The sequence below is a fragment of the Peromyscus leucopus genome, chromosome 8a (genome assembly GCF_004664715.2).
Source record: "Peromyscus leucopus breed LL Stock chromosome 8a, UCI_PerLeu_2.1, whole genome shotgun sequence".
Lineage (NCBI taxonomy): Eukaryota > Metazoa > Chordata > Mammalia > Rodentia > Cricetidae > Peromyscus > Peromyscus leucopus.
In genome coordinates, this window is record NC_051085.1 from 49,940,843 (window position 1) to 49,959,542 (window position 18,700).

Genomic DNA, 18,700 nt, shown 5'->3' on the forward strand with positions numbered 1-18,700 from the left:
AGCGGAGCAAAGGCCCCACACACTGGCAGGCCGTGAAGAGGCCCCTGGAGCACAAACGTGAACAGAGCAGTAGGACCCTCAGCGAGCGCTCGTGACCCACTCTTACCTGAGGAATCGGAAAGTTCTGGCGGTGATGCGGAGGAATCACAGGACGGGATGTCACAGTATTCCCACCTCACTTCGCTGTCGGTGGTGTAGCACCAGGGAGCAGTTTCTCCATCAGGGTTACGGCAGTAGTTTTCTTCCAAATTTCTGGAATACAAGTATGAGTTTTGCTCTTCAAAGAGTTGAATAAGCAAGGTGTGTACATGCTTGTTAGAAGGATGCTGCACATGTCTAAGACTCTAGAATTACATACTGAATGACTGTCGGGTACCAGAATGAAGCTTAAGTCAAGCTTAGGCCTCACATAGCGTGTCATGGACTCTGGCCCAGAAGAATGGATGGCTAGAATCTATTCCTTGTCTTCGTGGGAGGGGCTTTAGTTCTGTGATGGGCACTGTGTTGTGTGCTGGAGTACTGAGGTTTTCCATACTGCTCTTAGAGTCTCAAACTTACTAACTCTAGAGCAGAGTCCAAGAATTTGCATTTCTGGGAAGTTCCTGATGGTATTGGTGGGGCGCACTTTGAGAAAGACTTGGAACAGGAAAAACATTACTGAACGTCAACCTTCCTTACATGTGACCTGATCAGTCTTCATTTTTGAGTTCTTTATAGCACAACCAAGGTGGAGTGAATGGACTTCACAGCCCACAGGGACAGGGTAGGGAAGGAGTTGGGAGGGACGTACTTGCAGGGGAAATTTTCTGGTGTCCTGTTGTGCTTCTGAGGAGTCTGCTCACTCCAGCGCTGACAGGTTTTCCCGGACACAGTGACAGCCACAGTCCCTCGGTAGTTCTCACCTCTTCCCTTCAGACATTGGTAGGTTGGACCCGGAGGAGGAGGGGGTGTTGCTTGAAGAGGGGAAAGGATTGGTCATGAATGGTTTTCTATGAGGAGCTCACCAGCAGATGTTATGGGAGGGTGGATGCAAGATGCCCAGCTGTGCCCTCTGACTCCCCTGCTGGGATTTTACACTTGGGAACAGCTTAGTGTTTCCAGTTTGGTAGAATCTGTATCTATAAGGCCATTTCATCGGCAGCTTCTCTAAAAATGGACCCTTGAGCAGACGCTTCTGTCTCTGGTCTTTTGTGTTCATCAAGCATGGCAAGAGTCGGTGTTAAATCCTCTCCCCGCCCACATGAAGCCCTTACACATGCCAGCGATCTGAGCCCTTTGATGAAGAACACGTGATTCACTGGGTAAACACAACTGAGCAGCACCCACCTCCCATACAGGCGCACAACTGAGAACGAGCCCATGGGGAAAGGTAAATGTCTTTGATACGTGTGCATCTTAACAATAGAGCTTCAAAATAGAGAGAGCAAACAGAAATCCACCATGAAAGCTGGATACGTAACCACCCATCTCTCAATAGCCAAGAGAATAAACATGCTGAAGAGCAACACTAGCCGAGTATCTTTAAGGAAAAGTGTACAACCAGAAATTAAGATGTTGTTGAGGGGACAAAAGAAAGAGAAACTGGCATAAGGAGGTAGACTGTCTGAGGATCTCTGCTTCTCAGTGATGGCCCAGCCGAGGAGGGAGGCTGTCCCCGCATTCTTCTCTAGCATTTGCTCATGGTCTTTCTACAGTTTCAGACTCTCCATTCCCGTTATCCCAGAAGGAACAGTGTGAAGTAGCTTCCCACATGTGTTACTTTTATGAGCTCTAGTTCCCCTGAGCACCCCCAAGTTAGACGTCTGAAACATCTAGGTTCTCACAGACACCTGTGTTGACAAAGCAGCAGTTAGGAACAAACTCTGGCTGGTCCTGAAGTTCATGAAACAGCTGTGCTGGCGGGCTCCCTTCAGCTCGGGGAAGACTGGAGTGGCAGAGGCATCACCCTGCATTTGAGCGTGATTATGAAGAAGAGCACTGACCCGACTAACGCCATGTCCTTTTGTCTCTAGTTTTACCTCCTTAACTCTTTCTTCCTGGGTCACTTGGTTCTGTAGTCACCTTGGATTTGAGGAATGACTGGGCTGATGAATAAAGCTGTGTGTGTGTGTGTGTGTGTGTGTGTGTGTGTGTGTGTGTGTGTGTGTGATGTTCACAGGGGTGCAAGTGGAGGCCAGATGACTTCCCTAACTGTCATTTCCTAGACATTTTCACTTTTTTGGAGACAGGGCCTTTTACTTGGAAGTACCAAGTAGGCTAGACTGGTCAGCTGGTCAGCAAGACCCAGGGATTGGCTTGTCTATACCTGCCTCTGCCTACCTCCACCCCCAGGACTATGATTATAAACTACTACCACCATGCTCAGTAGTTGTTGTTGTTTTAATGTGGGTTCTAGAGACTGAACTCAGGCCATCAGACTTGTGGGGCAAGCACTTTACCTACTGAACGATATCATCAGCCTCTGGATCATGACAAGAGTGAAACTACCCCTAAGAAACTCTGAACCTCTCGGGAAAGATTGTCCCTGAGTGAGGGCAGCTGTACACGATGATGAGCGTGCATCCCAGAGAACCATCATCTCCTGGGAACCAGACCTCTCAAGTGATGATGAAGACAGCTTGTCCAGCAGAAGCTGAGCCGAGATGATACTCAACAGCCCACTGTGACCAAGACCACCTGCACCATCAGCTACGTGAACCCTTTCTCAGAGCTCCTGTCCACCCTTTACAGATGAACTGGGTGTCGCTGAACCTCTTTATCTGTACTTCTCAATGTGGCCACATGGATGACATCTTTTTCTGCCTGTGTGTCTTTCACCGTTTCTGCTTCTTTAGAGTGGGTGTTGAGTCCCGTCTGTTAGGACTGCTAGAGCTGGCGTTTTGTCTTAAAACGGATAATATTTACAAAAGGCAGAAGTCTCTGAGTGAGGAAATATCAACAAATGGGTACTCCTATCAGCTACCTAACTAGCTAATAAAACGGATGAAAGGGGACAACAGCATCCTGCAGATCTGTGGGCCACTCCTTAGGACCTGCACTCAGCACCAACACACTTCCAGAACAGGACAGTAGGGGGCGCCCAGTGTATTGGGTATGAACCGAACTTACTGCAGCGGGGGATGTCGCAGTATTCCCAGCGTTTGTTGGGGTCTGTGGTGAAGCACCAGGGGCGAGGCTCCCCGTCAGGGTTGCGACAGTAATTCATCTTCAGGTTCTTGCTTGGAAATCTGGGTGGACAAGCAGGATTATTTTTAATAGCAATAATAAACATTCATGCACGAGAATCTTTGAGAATGAGAAACCATTTAGCAACCTGCAATTAGAGGAAGGTGGTCCTCTGCTGGCAATCCAGGAAGAAAGATAGGCTCAGTCTTCCAAGGACTGTATTTCTAGAATTTTCCACCCTCAAGACTTACAGAAAAGGGTGAGAAACTGTATCTTTCTAACCATCCCAAATTTTAAAGTAAGCAAACTCTGGTTATCTAGCAACAAATAATAGCAATCTTCAAAGAATAAAGTGCTCACCATCTGAAGACAGTGGTGTAGTGCTGGTGGGAAGTTGATGCCTGGTCCTACTGGTCTACCAGGCTCCTGCCCCACTACAGGAAGCTTAGAGAATCCAAGGTGAGGGAGACCTCCTTGGCAGGGACCCAGGGGTTTAACTGGGAGATTGTCTCTGTTCCTGGTTCTTCTCTGAGACTGAGTGCTTAGGACAAAGAAAAAAGCTAGCAATGATCAATTCATTCCCCCTCTTCTGGTCTTCTGCAGGTGACTTGACTTAGTCATGCTTTGAAGACACTACCATGCTTGCCTTTGAAAGGCAATGGCAGGAACTGTATTTTAAGCTAATGGCATGAGAGATGCAAAAACTCAATGATGTCATTGCCCACAGGATAGCTGTGGCTTAGCCACATTACCTTGAGTCTTAGAGTCCTTATTAACAGTACTGGTGTCATCACAGAGGGAGGGGGAAGACCATGGCATCTGTGGGGAGATGTTTTCCTGTGCAAAATGTGAGCTTGAATCCTTGCAAGCGCTCGCTCTGAAAACCATCATTGCTGTCTGGAACAGGGACCCCCCCCCCTTGGCACTGTTCTTAAATTCATAGTCAGTTTTGAGAACTGACTCAGTGTAAATACACACAAAATATCAGGGATTTGTAAGACCCTTGATATTCATTCACCCATAGATCACATTCAGAAATTGACACTGTAACTGGTATAAAAAAAGGAAAGAAAGGGGAATACACAAGCTAAGTGTGTTTCTCAGTTTTAACAGAAACACAAATTGGCTGTGGATTCTGTTATAATCCAAATTCTATTCAGAGGCCTTGGATGCTGCATTTCTAACAAGCACCCATGTGATGAGAAGTAAGAACATACACTTCATATGCAGCCCACGGGGGAGGATGCCAGCTTTGGAACTCAAAGCCACCCAGCCTTCCATTCCTGAAGCCAGCAGAAACATCTGAAGAGCAGTGCATGTCTACAGAGCCTCAGCCTTGACTGCAGGACTTACTTGGCAGGAATATATCCATGGGCGTGTGGGCTCTGTGAGTCCCAGGCCTGGCAGTCAAGTCCAGACATGGTCTTGGAGATTTTTCCCTCATAATTTTCTCCACTGCAGTGCATACATTCCTCTGTACCGCGTGGGGAGGGAGGGGAGAGAGAAAGAAGCTGAGATGAAGCCCAGTGGAGCATGGACGGGATCCTTCTAGAGAGGTCTCCGATGCTCCCTGCCACCCATCCACACTTGACGTCTGCTAAGCACTCAGCAGTAAAGACTCGGAATGTCCTGATGCAGTCAGTGCCCTGCTCTCTTTCTGAGGTGGCATATTTGGGTCTGTGGCCCCTTAACTATGGTGACCATGGTCAAATTCAGAAACTGCCACACACATCCTTGAACTTGGAGGCACACATGGAGAAACCACACATTCTCAGAAGCCTGTATGTTCTCCATTTTGAGTTTTTTTGTTTGTTTGTTTGTTTTTGTGTTTTTTGTTTTTTGTTTTTTTTTTTTTTTTTTTTTTTTTTTTTTTTTTTTTTTGATTTAAATAGTGGACGTCGTCATTCCTAGAATGATCTTTTAAAATTCTATGAATTTATTCTTATCACTTGATGACTGATAAATATATAGGAGCCATCTTGGAATGTTTCTGCTGGACTTTCTGTTTGTCCCCAGTGACCTCACTGGAACATGCCACGCACCTCAGTCGCCCGAGTGTCTGTGTATTGCTGAGAAACGTGACGGATGGGGGTGGGCTGAGTGTATCATGTTTTTCTTTTTCTGCTCTCTAATTTATTTAAAAACTAAGACTTTGACTTGGATTTGTTAAAATCCCATGTTGAGGAGGAATAACACATAACTGGAATTTTTATGGGGTCATAAAAAACAGCTGTGAAATTGATATAAAAAAGCACGTGTTCATGGGATTTAAAGGCCGAATGGCCTGTGACCATCCATATCCAAATACAAGCGCTCCCCTGTCCATATAGGTAAAGGAATGAGAAATGCGGGTTGGCACCTGACACACGCCCACACTGCCTCATGGCCCCCACTTGGCTCTTCTTTCTTGCTCTAATAAACACGCCTAGAAATAGGGAATGAGGACATTTTTCCAGTCTGATGTCTTAATGCTGTTAGCATTCTCTGTGAAACTGATTAGCCCACTAGAATGCAGGCGGGCTGACCCAAAAACGGGTGTGTTGCCCAACTTCAAACCCGACAGCAGGATCGCCCACATCAAATCAATGCTCTCCTGCGCTGGAACTGCATTGATTTTTGTGGGCTTTAATTTCGCTATTTAATTCCAACCATGTTCAGAGTTTCACACTGCCTGTGGGTTTTAACCAAAGAAATGTGTACCCATGTTTTGGATCTGGCTCTACATGTGCACATGTTGAGATAACATTTTAATAAGGATGGCTACGGTCTGAACTGGGCTTCTTTACAAGAGGTGAGTCTGTTACTCCATTCTATGACGTAAAACATGAATCAGTCTTTAAATGACATCTCTGTATAGCACATGCCAGGTGACAAGCAGGTAGGAGCCACACCTACCTTCACATTCAGGGATGTCACAGTAGTCATATCTCTTGTCTGGGTCCGTCGTGTAGCACCAGGGTCCCTGCTCATCGCTGTCTGGGTTTCTGCAGTAGTTCTCCTCCAGTCCCTCCCTGGGGTGTGTCCTGGGAGAATAGCTACAGGGGTGGGAACAGATTGCGGTGACTGAGTCCCCAAGAACAGCATGTGTGAGCGAGGCAGGAGATGCTGTGCTTCCTATCTAGGGCTTCCGGTAAGTCGTCGAAACATGTTTTAGCTGTGGGTTGTCACATCTTGATTTCTCTCTGGATGGGACGCTCGGGTCAAACAGCTCATCTTACCATCATTGCCCTATGGCCAGCCAACCCTTAGAAGTCTAGTCAAAGCATGTGGACGGAGTAGGCAGTAGAACACCAAGGCCTCAAATGTCTGCGGAATCCTTAGCTCATTCCAAGCCCAGCCTTTCTCTGGTTGTCTTTCTCCCCATGCATCTATGGCAATGATTATTCTTTTGTTTGTGTGAACTCTGCCCCAGGCATTCCACTGAAACCTCCTTCTTCTACATTCTGTCACTTGCCCTTAGTGGAGAGAGAGAAAAAAAAAAAACACCCTACTAAAAAGGGGTCATTACCCCCATGTTACTGCTGGGAAAACTGAGTGTGGAGAAATAAGCAAAGCAGATGGCGTCTAGGCTTGACTAACCAGCACGGGGCTGGTGAAGACTGTGATGTCTATTGTCTGGTCACACAGACCACATTTTCTTTGATGCAGCCTGGGTGATGGGGTGGGGGGAAAGCAGAGCTTATCTTCTGTTCTAGAGAGTTGCTGCAAAGATAACCAGATCAAACATGTAAGAACTTGAGGTCTAAGGAAGCAAGCTTGATTTCTGGTTCCTCCGTGGACCTGTTTCGGGGAGCTCCTTCCTGATTTGAAGCTCGTCTGCCTCATAAAGAAGCCTGGACTGTGGTCATGGTCCCTGGAGTCATCACAGAGAACTTAATGACATCTAATGCTCCACTGGGGGGCAGGGGACACGAACAGAATGACCCTGAAATACCAAGCAAGCTGCAGACTTTCTGTTTGTTTTTCATGTTTTATGTCCTTGTTGGGTCATCGTGCTGAGGTGGGCATGTCATGCAAGCTCTAACTTGATGTCTGACTGAAATACCCCATCTCTAAACTTCACTTTCTGATACTCGGCCTCTGTGATAGCTGGTTTAATTGTCAACTTGATATGAACTAGATTAACCTGAGAAAAGAGTCTCCAGGAGAAAAATCTCTAGATAACTGTGTGTGTGTGTGTGTGTGTGTGTGTGTGTGTGTGTGTGTGTGTGTGACTGAGGGTATTGTCTTCTTACATTAGTTGATATGGGACAATCCAGCCCACAATGGGCAGTGTCATTCCCTAGGCAGGAGATCCTGGACGGTATAAGTAGACAGAGGAAGCTGAGCACCAAGCCTGCCTGCATTTATTTCCCTGTTCTTGACTGTGGATGTGATGTGACTAGCCGCTTCAAGCTTTTGCTACTGTGACTTCCCTATAATGGTGGACTATAATCTGTAATTGTCATCTAAAATAAAATCCCTTCCCCCATGAATTACTTTTTTGCCACAATATTTTTTATCACAACAACAGAATGAAAACTAGGACAGCCTCGAATTCAGTTGTATGCTTCTTTTAACATGCCTCCTCCTATGTCTTGGGACTTCTGGGATATAATAGAACAAGATGAATAGAAAGCAATCTCTTTCTGCTTTGGCACTGTGAAGAGTTCAGCTGTTCTGCACCAAATGGTTCTCTATCTGCTCACACTCAACATTCAGGCTTGACTTAGAAACAATGGAATCCTTATAAATACATCCATGAGCACCAGCATGAAAGAGCAGGGTATGAAGAGTGAAAAGGGCTTACTTGGGTACGTGGGGGGACGTGGAGCTCCACTTTTGACAGGTAACACCATTCTTCGTCTTGGACATGGTTCCTCTGTAGCTCTTCCCAATGCCAGTCTTACATTCCGACAGATACACTGAAAGAGACAGTGGTTCCAAGTTTAAACAAACAACCTGGGGATGTAGCTGTGCCCGGCACAGTCCCACCACAGGAGAGACCTCTACCCTAGCCTGTCTTCCTCCTCTGAAAGGTGGACCCAATGAAGGACTGCTGTAAATGCTGTTTGACATTGACCCTGTGATAGTTCTGACTGTTGCCTTGACACATCTAGAACCTTCTGGGAAGAGTGTTAATTGAGGAGTTGTCTAGATCAGGAGAGACCTCTACCCTAGCCTGTCTTCCTCCTCTGAAAGGTGGACCCTATGAAGAACTGCTGTAAATGCTGTTTGACATTGACCCTGTGATAGTTCTGTTGCCTTGACACACCTAGAACCTTGGGAAGAGTGTTAATTGAGGAATTGTCTAGATCAGATTAGTTTGTGGGTGTGTCTGTGAGAGGATTTCTTTTTTTTTTAATAATCTATTTAATTTTATGTGCATTGGTGTAAGTGTGTCAGATCCCCTGGAACTGGAGTTACAGACCATTGTGAGCTGCCATGTGAGTGCTGGGAATTGAATTAGAGTCCTCTGAAAGAGCAGCCAGTGTTCTTCTTAACCACTGAGCCATCTCTCCAGCCCCATGGGAGGGTCTCTTAATTGAGTTAAATGAGGTGGGAAGACCTACCCTGAATGTGAACAGAGTTTGTCCCTGAACTCTGTTAGAGTGAAGAACACTGGCTGAGCATAAGCAGTGAGTAAGCAAGGATAAACACATTCTATCTCTGCTCTTGATTATGGATGTGATATGACCAGCTGCTTGAGTTCTTGCCTTGACCTCCCCTCAGTGATGGACTGTGACCTAGAATTAATTGTGAGTTAAAAAAAACAAAAAACAAAAAACTCTTAGCTGCCCTACATTGCTCTGAGCAGAGGGTTTTACCGCGGCATCAGAATGAAACCAGAACAGATACGTTTATTCAAAAGTTCTTTCCTTGGGCTCTCTGTGCCTAATCTATGCCAGGACTGGACCACAGGAGAACACCAAACAGGCACAGACCACTCTCTCGGAGCATAAATCCTAGTGGAGTTGGGAGACTGACAAGAGAATTCGGAGAAACAGTTTGAAATGAGCTAACTTCGCAGGATCACGTGAAGGGGCATAATGATGAGCAGAGCATCAGAAAGAGAAGGGGGGTTCCAGGCAGGGAAGAGAGCAGGCTATTCGGAGGCGCAAGAGAGTCCAACCAGTCTGTGCATTTTGTTTTTGTATAGCTCTCAATATATAAAGAACCGAGCAGGACAATCAAAATGTTTATGAAAACACTCCTAACCAGCCTCCACTTACCAAATCCCCAGCTGTCCCATGGGTCCCATCCTATCTCTGAAACACAGTCAGATGCTTCTGTGGTTCACAGGTGACAGATCAGCTCCCTAAGGGCCCTTTCTAGTGTGTAGCTACTTCTGTCTCCACCAAACAGTCATAAGGGTCCCAGGCATCGTTTGTACGTCATGTCCAATTATCTCATTTGGTGATGCTTTGTTATAATCAAAGCTGAGGCATGAATGTGGAAAGAACACTATTCATATTTCATTTTTTTAAAACAAGTACCTTTTGGTTTGTCTGTTTGTGACAGAGTTTCACTATGTAATATTAGGGATAGCCTTGAACTCTCCATGTAGACCAGGCTGGCCTTGAACTCACAGAGATCAACCTGCCTTTGCCTCTTGAGTGCCGAGATCAAAGGCAAGTACCTCCACCACCAGCCAGTTGAATATCTTTTTATGTGTGTTTGTGTTGTATGTGTGTTGTATGTTAGAATGAGGTGGGGTTGCATGTGTATATGTGGGCGCACCTGGAAGCCAGAGGCTGACAACACGTGTCTGGATCCCCCTCTACCAGATTTTCTCAGTAACCCTGAAGCTCATTGATTTGGCTACACTAGCTGGTCAGTGTAACTGTCTCGGCCTCCCCGCTGGCACCAGAGTTACAGGCACACACCACTGCCAGCATTTTATGTGAGTTCTGGAGATCTGAACTCAGGCCCTTAGGCTTGGGCTACGGGCATTTTACAGACTGAACCATCTCCTCAGTCCCAAACTGAACACTTTTAAGGCTGTACAAGAGTTGAATCCTTTTAAAATTGCTGTCAGAGTTAATGAGGACAACGCACTCATAGAACTGACCTCGTGAGCTTAGGGGAAAGTCATAAAAACCTAAAGACGTTGCAGAATGAGTGTGTTGCCAGGACCGCAAAAATCAGGGGCACACTGGAGCCCACTGCAGAGAGCCCCTCATGGGGCCCCACATGCCAAGCAAAAGGTCTCCGCTCTACATCACAAGCCAGCTTGGATTTTCAGTGAAGCACACTATAGTGCTCCCCGTGTATTTGTGCCTTGATTCCCCACTAAGGCCTGGTTTCGGGTTCATCGACCCCCAGGAAGTATTTCTAGCAAACCAACAACTTCATAACACTGTAAACAAGAGGCGCACTGCAGCATCATTGGTATGCTTCCCAACAGGAGTGGTACCCCACACATCAAAGGTATAAACTTGAAGTATGCCGAGCAAGGGAGGCCCAGGGCCAGGAAAGACTGAAAAACAGCCCTTTATCACAGCAGGGTGAAGAGACCTCAAAACGGTTTATTCTATTTTTAAGAGAGCTAAAAGAGAAAATTTTGAAATTATTGTATGTTTGAGGAGATGTTACCACTCTGATTAGACCTCTCTCTCTCTCTCTCTCTCTCTCTCTCTCTCTCTCTCTCTCTCTCTCTCTCTCTCTCTCTCTGAATTATTATAATGTACCCTATAAATATGTAAAATTATACCCGGAATGGTTTTAAGCTAGGAAGGTCCATTTCTTAGCAGTCACGTGTACAGCTACATCCAAGGGACCAGTGACTGCAGAGGCCCTCGCTCGCCAGCCACACTGGCGGCTTGACTCTAGGCTTGGCAGTGGAAAGAATGCCAAAGCAGCTGGTATAACGTCACCTGACAGCGATGGACCCTAGCAAAATCCTGGCTGATGCATTAGCAACCAGTCCAGATTCACAGTAGAGAAACCAGGACCCCAGACTGACTGCCTTCCGACTCTTCCTCTCCCTTGTTTGTTTGTACCCGGCATGGTGGATCTAACCTTTTGACCCCCTGAAAACAAGCAAAACCAGCCTTCAAACTTCAGACTTCAGCCTTGCGATGCAACTCTCGTGTCCTCCTGGTTAACGATTTACAAGTGTCACATTTAAATGTTAGCAGTCCGTAGAAAGCATCCTGCTCCATCCCCTCTTCATAAAAACCTAGGCACTGGTAGGCAAGCCTATTTATCCTAGCCTTTCCTCACTGTGTAAGAGCTAAGTCTTCCCTTGATGAGGTTTAAATTCAGTTGACACTTTAATCTCAAGAATTAAAGACACACGGAGGCAAAGAAGGGGTACCAGGGACGCCTCTCATTAAATCTAGGAAGGTGGGCTAGTTGGGGAAATAATCCCAACCTAAAGGAAGAGTTTACCACTGTGGCTTTGTAATGCAAAACATTATCAAAAGTGCAGGAAATCAGATATTTCTCATACCCTTCAGCACTCCTGATACAAAATATCTGGAGTGCTAAATTGTTTCCATCAGTGGTCCTATTGCACTACCTAACCAGTGGCAGAGCATAGGAGAAGCTTTTTAAATGGCATAAAGTATATAGTTATATACATTTAATAACACTTCTGCCTTCCTAAAAAGACACTCCATTGGAGTCCAGGCTACTCCAGGCTCTAAACCATGAGATTTCTGGCTTGTTGCAAAGCAAACTGGAAAAGAAATCACAACTTTTATGCATCTTCAAAATGTAGACAAAGTGAGGGAAAGATAGCCCCTGAACAAAGGAAGTGGAAAGTCAAATAGAAGTAAGGAGTTTTGTGCATCCCTAAATGTTACTGAGGATTGAAAATATCAGTGTCTATTGTGCCAAGGGGTTAGTTCACATGTGGGAGCCCAAGGGGACAGTCGTCCTATAGAAGTAGAAGCCAAGATCATAAGGAGCATTTAGACTCTGTGTCTCCCCTTCCAAACAAAACCAAGCTTCTTATTTCTCAGGCCACAGACAGAAATGATTTTGTAAACAAAGTCCTTGGATGTGAAGAAACAGGTTCATATTGACATTATTGGTCAAATACTAAATCCTGTTCTATCTCAGAACTCAGGGTCTGTGTGATGCTCTCTGGGGTCATAAATTGGGGACAGAAGTGAAAATGGGGAGGGGAAGGAGGGACATGGACATACCTCTCTTTTCAAATAAGATGACATCTCTCATGCGGATGATGGGGGAAGCCTTGCTGTTTTCGGCCATGATCACACATTGCTGCTCTTTGCTGTGGTACTGGAATGACCTGCGGGAGAGATGGGTGCCTTAATTACACTAGCGAGTGCATTAATTACCAAGGAAGACACTAGTGAGTGCATCTCTTGCTGGACCCCAGAGCTCAGAATGGCCGCCCCTTGTCAGCTGCCCCTTGTGGCAGTATCTATGTGACACTGTCCTAAGGGTAAGGACATCAGCATGGCAGTCGCTCTCCTGTTCTTAAACTTCCACATTCTCCCTTGCCAACCTGTTTCAATCACTGCGGGCTCTCTTCACCTCTTTCTTCCTTATTTCCCTGTCTGTCCTCTCTTTCTTCTCTCTCTCTCCTTCCTTTCTCCTTTCTTTTTGAGACAGAGTATCTACTGAGCCCGATATTTCTGTGTCTAGCCCAGGCCAGCTTCAGACTTCCAATCCTCCTACCCCAAGAATATGCCACCATGTCTGACTGCTCCGCTTTCTTTCCCAAGTGACAGGGATTCGTTTTGTGGTGGGAAGAAGTGATTCTGTGTTGAGTCCTTTCCTGAGATGGTCTGCCTATTGGACTTCTGTAATTTTCCTGTTCAGTTTTTGCCTCTCTGTTCACCCCTCCTCCCCGACCCCTCCAGTGGTTTGATCCCAGCCAAGTTCAGAGTGATGTTTGGTCTTCACCGTAATAGTGCTGAGAGGTGATGAGGCCTTTAGGAGCTGATGGAGTGAAGAAGGACTCACAGATCCTGAAAGGATGGCTCGATCCTCCTGGTAGTGAGAACTCACCCCTGAGGGACCGAGATGTTTACTCCCCTCTTGATAAGCACAGTGTGGCTCCTGCCCTCTGCATTGCATCTGCCTGCTCTCCTGGTTTTCTGCCATGTTCCCACTGACCACCAGGCCCTTGATGGGTACAGCTGCCTGGCTTTAACTTCAGCCTCCAGAACCATGCATCTGACAAACTTCTTTCTTTCATCAATTGCCTAGTCTTGGAATTCTGGTACAGCCATAGAAAATAACTGAAACTTCCTACTTTCTTCCCCTATGTGATCCTGCCATACAGGCTCAGCTTGGCATTCAGCGCCAAAGGCAGCCACCTTTCAGCCTGATCCCCTGCCTGAAGAATTTGCTTGAATCAAGTTGGTCTTGTGATCCTCTCACAGGCCAGCACTGTGCCTCTCTCCCTGTCTAGAGTGTCTCTCCACCTTTCAGCAGCCTTGTCAAAATCCCTCTGCCCGAAGCCTGGCTCACCTCCCTCCTCTCCCTGACCCTGATGACACTCTCTCAACTCTCTCAGCTCCTTATAGTGTTTTCCTCTGAACCACTACAGAACATGCATTGATTTTACACTAAGCAATGCCTCAGGATAGCTGTCTTATTCTTTTAACATGGTTAGTGGTTCCTTTGATTATTGCATAAATACAAATATACCAGATTGTGTAGTTATGATTTTTTTTGCTCCTCTGGTCTGTTTCTGTATTCTTGTTCTGTCTCCCCTCCCTCCCTCCCTCCCTCCTCCCTCCATCCATCCATCCTTCCATCTATCTATCTCTCTCTCTCTCTCTTTCTGTAGGCCCGATGGCAGCATCAAGTATCCTCCTCCATCTCTCCATTGTAGTTTTTGTGCAGGGTCTCTCACCGAACCTGGAGCTCCCTCATTAGATAGATTGGGTGGCCAATGAGCTGCAGGGATCTACACTGCTAAGACGACAGCCACTTCCTGTTCCTTTTACATGTGTGCTGGGACTCAAACCCAGGTCCTTATGTTTGCAAGGCAAGCATTTTACTGAGATATCTCTGTAGCCTCTTCTGAGGGGTTTTCTTTTTAATGGAACACTAATAAACTTTAATCAGAGCCGGGCGGTGGTGGCACACGCCTTTAATCCCAGCACTCGGGAGGCAGAGGCAGGCAGATCTCTGTGAGTTCGAGGTTAGCCTGGTCTACAAAGCCAGTTCCAGGAAAGGCACAAAGAAACCCTGTCTTGGAAAAACACAAAACAAAATTTTAATCAGATCTTGTTACTGTGAGCCTTAAATGTCATAAGCAAACTCTAGGCCTATAAATTCCTCTTTCTTCATTTCTTAAAAAAAATAATTTATTTAACTTTACTTTATGTGCATTGGTGTGAAGGTGTCAGATTCCCTAGAACTGAAGTTACAGGCAGTTGTGAGCTGCCGTGTGGGTGCTGGGAATTGAACCCAGGTCTTCTGGAAGAGCAACCAGTGTTCTTAAAAACTGCTGAGCTATCTCTCCACCCCCACCCACCTTTCCTCGGTTTTGTTTTTAAATTTCTTTTCATTTTGATTTTTAGATTATTAGTAGTATGTGTATAGTGTGTGAGTACAGACATACGTGTCCCGCAGCATGTATGTGGAGGTCAGGGGACAACTTTGTGGCTCTCTTTCCACCTTTATGTGGGCTCTGGGGATGAAAGCCCAGTCCTTAGGATTATGGAGACCAAGACTTTGGCCCACTGAGCCGTCCCGCCAGCCCCGGTTTCCCTCCTGAATTCTGCTTTTGTTAGTAAATGGATGGATAGAGTTATTTTCCTCAGAAGAGTCTCGGGCAGCGAGAGTTCTGCTGGAGACAGACGCACTGCGGATACCTGCAGACGAATTCGGTCTCCTCTTCACATTTAGCTGTGCATTCTCCTATGCTCCCTGCCTCGACCTGCTTCCTGGTGAGGCTGAACAGTGAAGCGCCTTGTGTGCTTACATAGCCGTCCAGGGAGTCCCCTTGGCCTGAAAGGAAAAGATAAAAAGAAGACAACTGAGTAAGTCAGACGACAGCATTGTTTGTTATCATGGCTGTTTATGTGTGTACAAACACATGCATGCGCGTGTCTCGTGGCTTATTTATTGCTTAAATTAAATTAATTTAATGTAGTTATAATAATAATTTATTTTTATTCCAGTAGGTTGCAATGTATTGAAAGAACAGCTAGACTGACAGATTAGTAAATGACAGATTAGTAAATGAGGTCCATGTAGCCACCTCTCTAGCTGTATGAAGATGAAACTTGAAATAAAGAATAAACGATATGGCTCACCATTGTTTGCCCTGTGATAAGCCAGTAGGGTGCCATCAGTGGCAATTTGGTTTTCATTTGGTCTTCCCAGAGTGGCATGTGGAAGCTGCTGCCTGATTGCCAGTGATGTATGCTTCCCAATAAAATATGATTTTTTTCTTGATGAAAGTATCTGAGCCAGGTGGTGGTGGTAGTGGTGGCGCACGCCTTTAATCCCAGCACTCGGGAGGCAGAGGCAGGTGGATCTCTGTGAGTTAGAGCTACAGAGTGAGACTGGGCTACAGAGTGAGATCCAGGAAAGGTGCAAAGTTACACAGAGAAACCCTGTCTCGAAAAACCATAAAAAAAATAAATAAAAAAAAAAGTATCTGGCATTTCAGAGAAGTTATTTAAGTTATTTTTTTAAAAAGTAGAGCCTGGTACAAATACTTGACTTCTCTTTTTTCTTTGAGACAAAGTCTTTCTATGTAGCCCTAGCTGGCCTGGAACTCAAGGCAATTCTCCTGCTTCAGCCTCCCAAGTACTGGATTACGAGGGTGCGTTACTGTGTGTGGCCTGCCTCTGATTTTTGTGTGAAATGAAATCTGAGGCAGAGTTGGTTTCTTCCCCTCTTGTCACCATAGAGCGTGGTCACAGCTGTTGAGTGTCCCCTGGGCTAAGGTGCTGGTGTGAGCTCAGACAACTTTGTTCAAGCCTGGGCCCTGCAACCATCCTTTCAGTGCAAACACTCCTGGTTCCCATAGGGGTGAGAGTACAGAGAGGTTAATGAACATAGTCTTCATGGAATTAGGCAACATGGCAACCTTGACCTCTCCAGGGGACCAAAGCCAGATCCAGCAGGTTAAAGAGTGACCAGAATTCGAAGTGGGGAAACTTGAGAAGACAATTGATACATACAGACTCGTCTTTGGAAGGCTACCCTGAAGACAATTGATAAATACAGACTCATCTTTGGACATCTACCCTCTTCCTCCTTGGTGACTTCATCCCTCCTCAGTGCCCCAAACTGGAAGGTTGATTAAAGAACAGAAGGTTGGCTGACACATTTTAAATTGTCAAAGCACTTGAGCTCTAGGCACAAGGGATGATGGAGACATGGACATATTAGGCTTGTGTTTATTCTAATTCGCACTCTTCATTTTGAGAAGAGCTGTGCTTTGGAAATCTGTAGAGCTGTGTGTGATCTGGAAGACACATAGTCACTCTTGGTCATGCATCTAGACAGGGTTGGGCTAACCTGTGCAAAGAGTTTTGGGGAGTGTGCAGAGTAGGTTTCCATAATGATGAAGATGAGAGAGCTCTCTGGGTCATCAGCTTTGTGTCTTGCTTCACGTCTCATGGTGTACAGCAGCTGAGATCCACCCAAGGAGCTGATGTTCCAAAGACATGTCCCCAAGGAGGATTGAATTTTTTCTTTTATATTTAAAATTTCTCTCCAAGTCTTTATCTCTTCTATTTACCTCCAGGGATCATGTAGAAATAAGGTTCAATATAATGTATTGATATGGAAACTTTAAACAAACACTTTAGTAGGAAAACTATTTCTGTATTACAGCCTAAATATAGACGTGTATTTCCATCAAATTGAAGTGTCCTTTTCCATCACTATGGTGTGTTGGTGTGTGTGTGTGTGTGTGTGTGTGTGTGTGTAATGGTGTGTGTAAAAATAAATCTTAGTTGAGCTTGGTGGCTGACACCTTTAATCCCAGTACTTGGGAGGAAAAGGTAGGCCTCTGAGAGTTGAAGGCTAGCCTCATCTACATAGCAAGTTCCAGGCTAGCCAGGGCTACATAATATAACTTTAACTCAAAAAAAAAAAAAAAATCCCAGTAGTTTGTACACAGCTGTGGAAGAAGTGCCCGCCCCCATCTCCCACGATATTTTAGTGCAATAAGAAAATGAAAGTCAAGTCATTTCTGCAGAAAATGAGAGAGAATACTTTCACAAAGAGCTTATGAAAGAACCCCCTCAGTTGACTGAGATGTATGTTAACCCGCTGCAGAGAAGTTAGTTCTAGCCTCTGGGTGTGACCTCTGAGCTCCTAGCATTCCCAATCCTAGATTCTATGGGCTGAAGTGGGACAGCACACACACACACACACACACACACACACACACACACACACACAGAGAGAGAGAGAGAGAGAGAGAGAGAGAGAGAGAGAGAGAGAGAGAAGCGCATATGTGTCTAGCACACCCTAATCCCTAAATAGGCATTTGTTCAATTACTGAATACATTTGTCCTTTTAAAACTGACTCATAGACGCATAAGAGGCAGATGTGTACCTATGCAAAGCCTTCCTTAACCCAAACAGAAAATCCCAGTTCAGACAGAAGAGCTCAACAAAAACTCCTTTGATCAGTCACACTGGAAACTAGGCAAAGAGATTAACCATCTAACCCCACTACCACCACCAGGGATTGAACCCAGGACCTCACATATGCTGGTCAAGTACTCTACCACTCAGCCACATCCCCCTCTCATTGCCTTTAGAGTTGTCAGTCAGATCTCCCCACCATCACAGCTAAAATCTGCATCATTTAGATTTGAAAAGCCACCTGTGGCTTGCTCTGCCTGTTCATCCCTTCTCCGACAGTACTCACAAGGAAATTAAATTTGTATGTCAAACTCCCCAGTCTGAGATTTTGAGCTGAAAATCCATAAACCCAATAGCTCAGATAAATGAGCTGTGCATAAAGACATAGCGAATCTATTCCTAATATATGGCTAGATTTTTTTTTAAGTTGAAACAAAACCTTACCTGATTTCAGAAACAGGAGAAATAGAAGGACTACTTCCTTATGGCCCATGTTGGGACTGGCCAGCAGCGCCTGGAAAGCTGTGTCCCAGTCCCAGATGTCACCTTAAAGGGGATCAAAGGCATCCACCAGCAAGCTAGTCCAATGGGGTTAATGATTCTCTGAGGCCCCTGACACTGTACGCAGAGGGAGCAAACATTACCTCGAATCCTAGGGAGTTTACCAAGCGCTGGAGTGTGGAGTCCGCAGTAGATGCTGGAGGTGGTGAAAGTGCCCCCCTCCACTCCTCTTCACTGACTTCCTCCTCCTCCTCCTCTCCTCGGCTCCCCCAGCCACCATGTTTCCCATTTCCTCTCATTTCTTTCCCTCATCTTCAAAGCCCTTGTCTTGGGGTCCAAAATGGAAATTGTGAAAATGGCTTATGTTTGCCGAGGGCCTTCCATACACCAGTCTGCCAAATGGTCCATACTCAGCCTCCTTTGACCTTCCCGGCAACCAACTGGACACTGTTCCCGTTTTCAGACGAGAGACTGGGATAGTGTGTGATGTCTCAATGCATGTATTACC

The 18,700-nt window shown here is 45.8% G+C and overlaps 1 protein-coding gene across 1 annotated transcript in view; it reads right to left on the reverse strand.

Annotated features, from left to right (window-relative positions):
- Plg (plasminogen) overlaps positions 1-18,259 on the reverse strand; it is a 40,285-nt gene extending 22,026 nt beyond the window's left edge. Inside the window, exons 1-9 of the mRNA XM_037200298.1 lie at positions 18,136-18,259; positions 14,952-15,087; positions 12,300-12,406; positions 7,955-8,069; positions 6,061-6,200; positions 4,519-4,639; positions 3,109-3,227; positions 791-953; positions 107-252 (exon numbers count right to left, since the gene is read on the reverse strand). Coding sequence (XP_037056193.1) covers positions 107-252; positions 791-953; positions 3,109-3,227; positions 4,519-4,639; positions 6,061-6,200; positions 7,955-8,069; positions 12,300-12,406; positions 14,952-15,087; positions 18,136-18,184 — 1,096 coding nt within the window. The 5' untranslated portion in view covers positions 18,185-18,259. The remainder of the gene's footprint in view (positions 1-106; positions 253-790; positions 954-3,108; positions 3,228-4,518; positions 4,640-6,060; positions 6,201-7,954; positions 8,070-12,299; positions 12,407-14,951; positions 15,088-18,135) is intronic.
- Between the last annotated feature and the right edge of the window lie 441 nt (positions 18,260-18,700).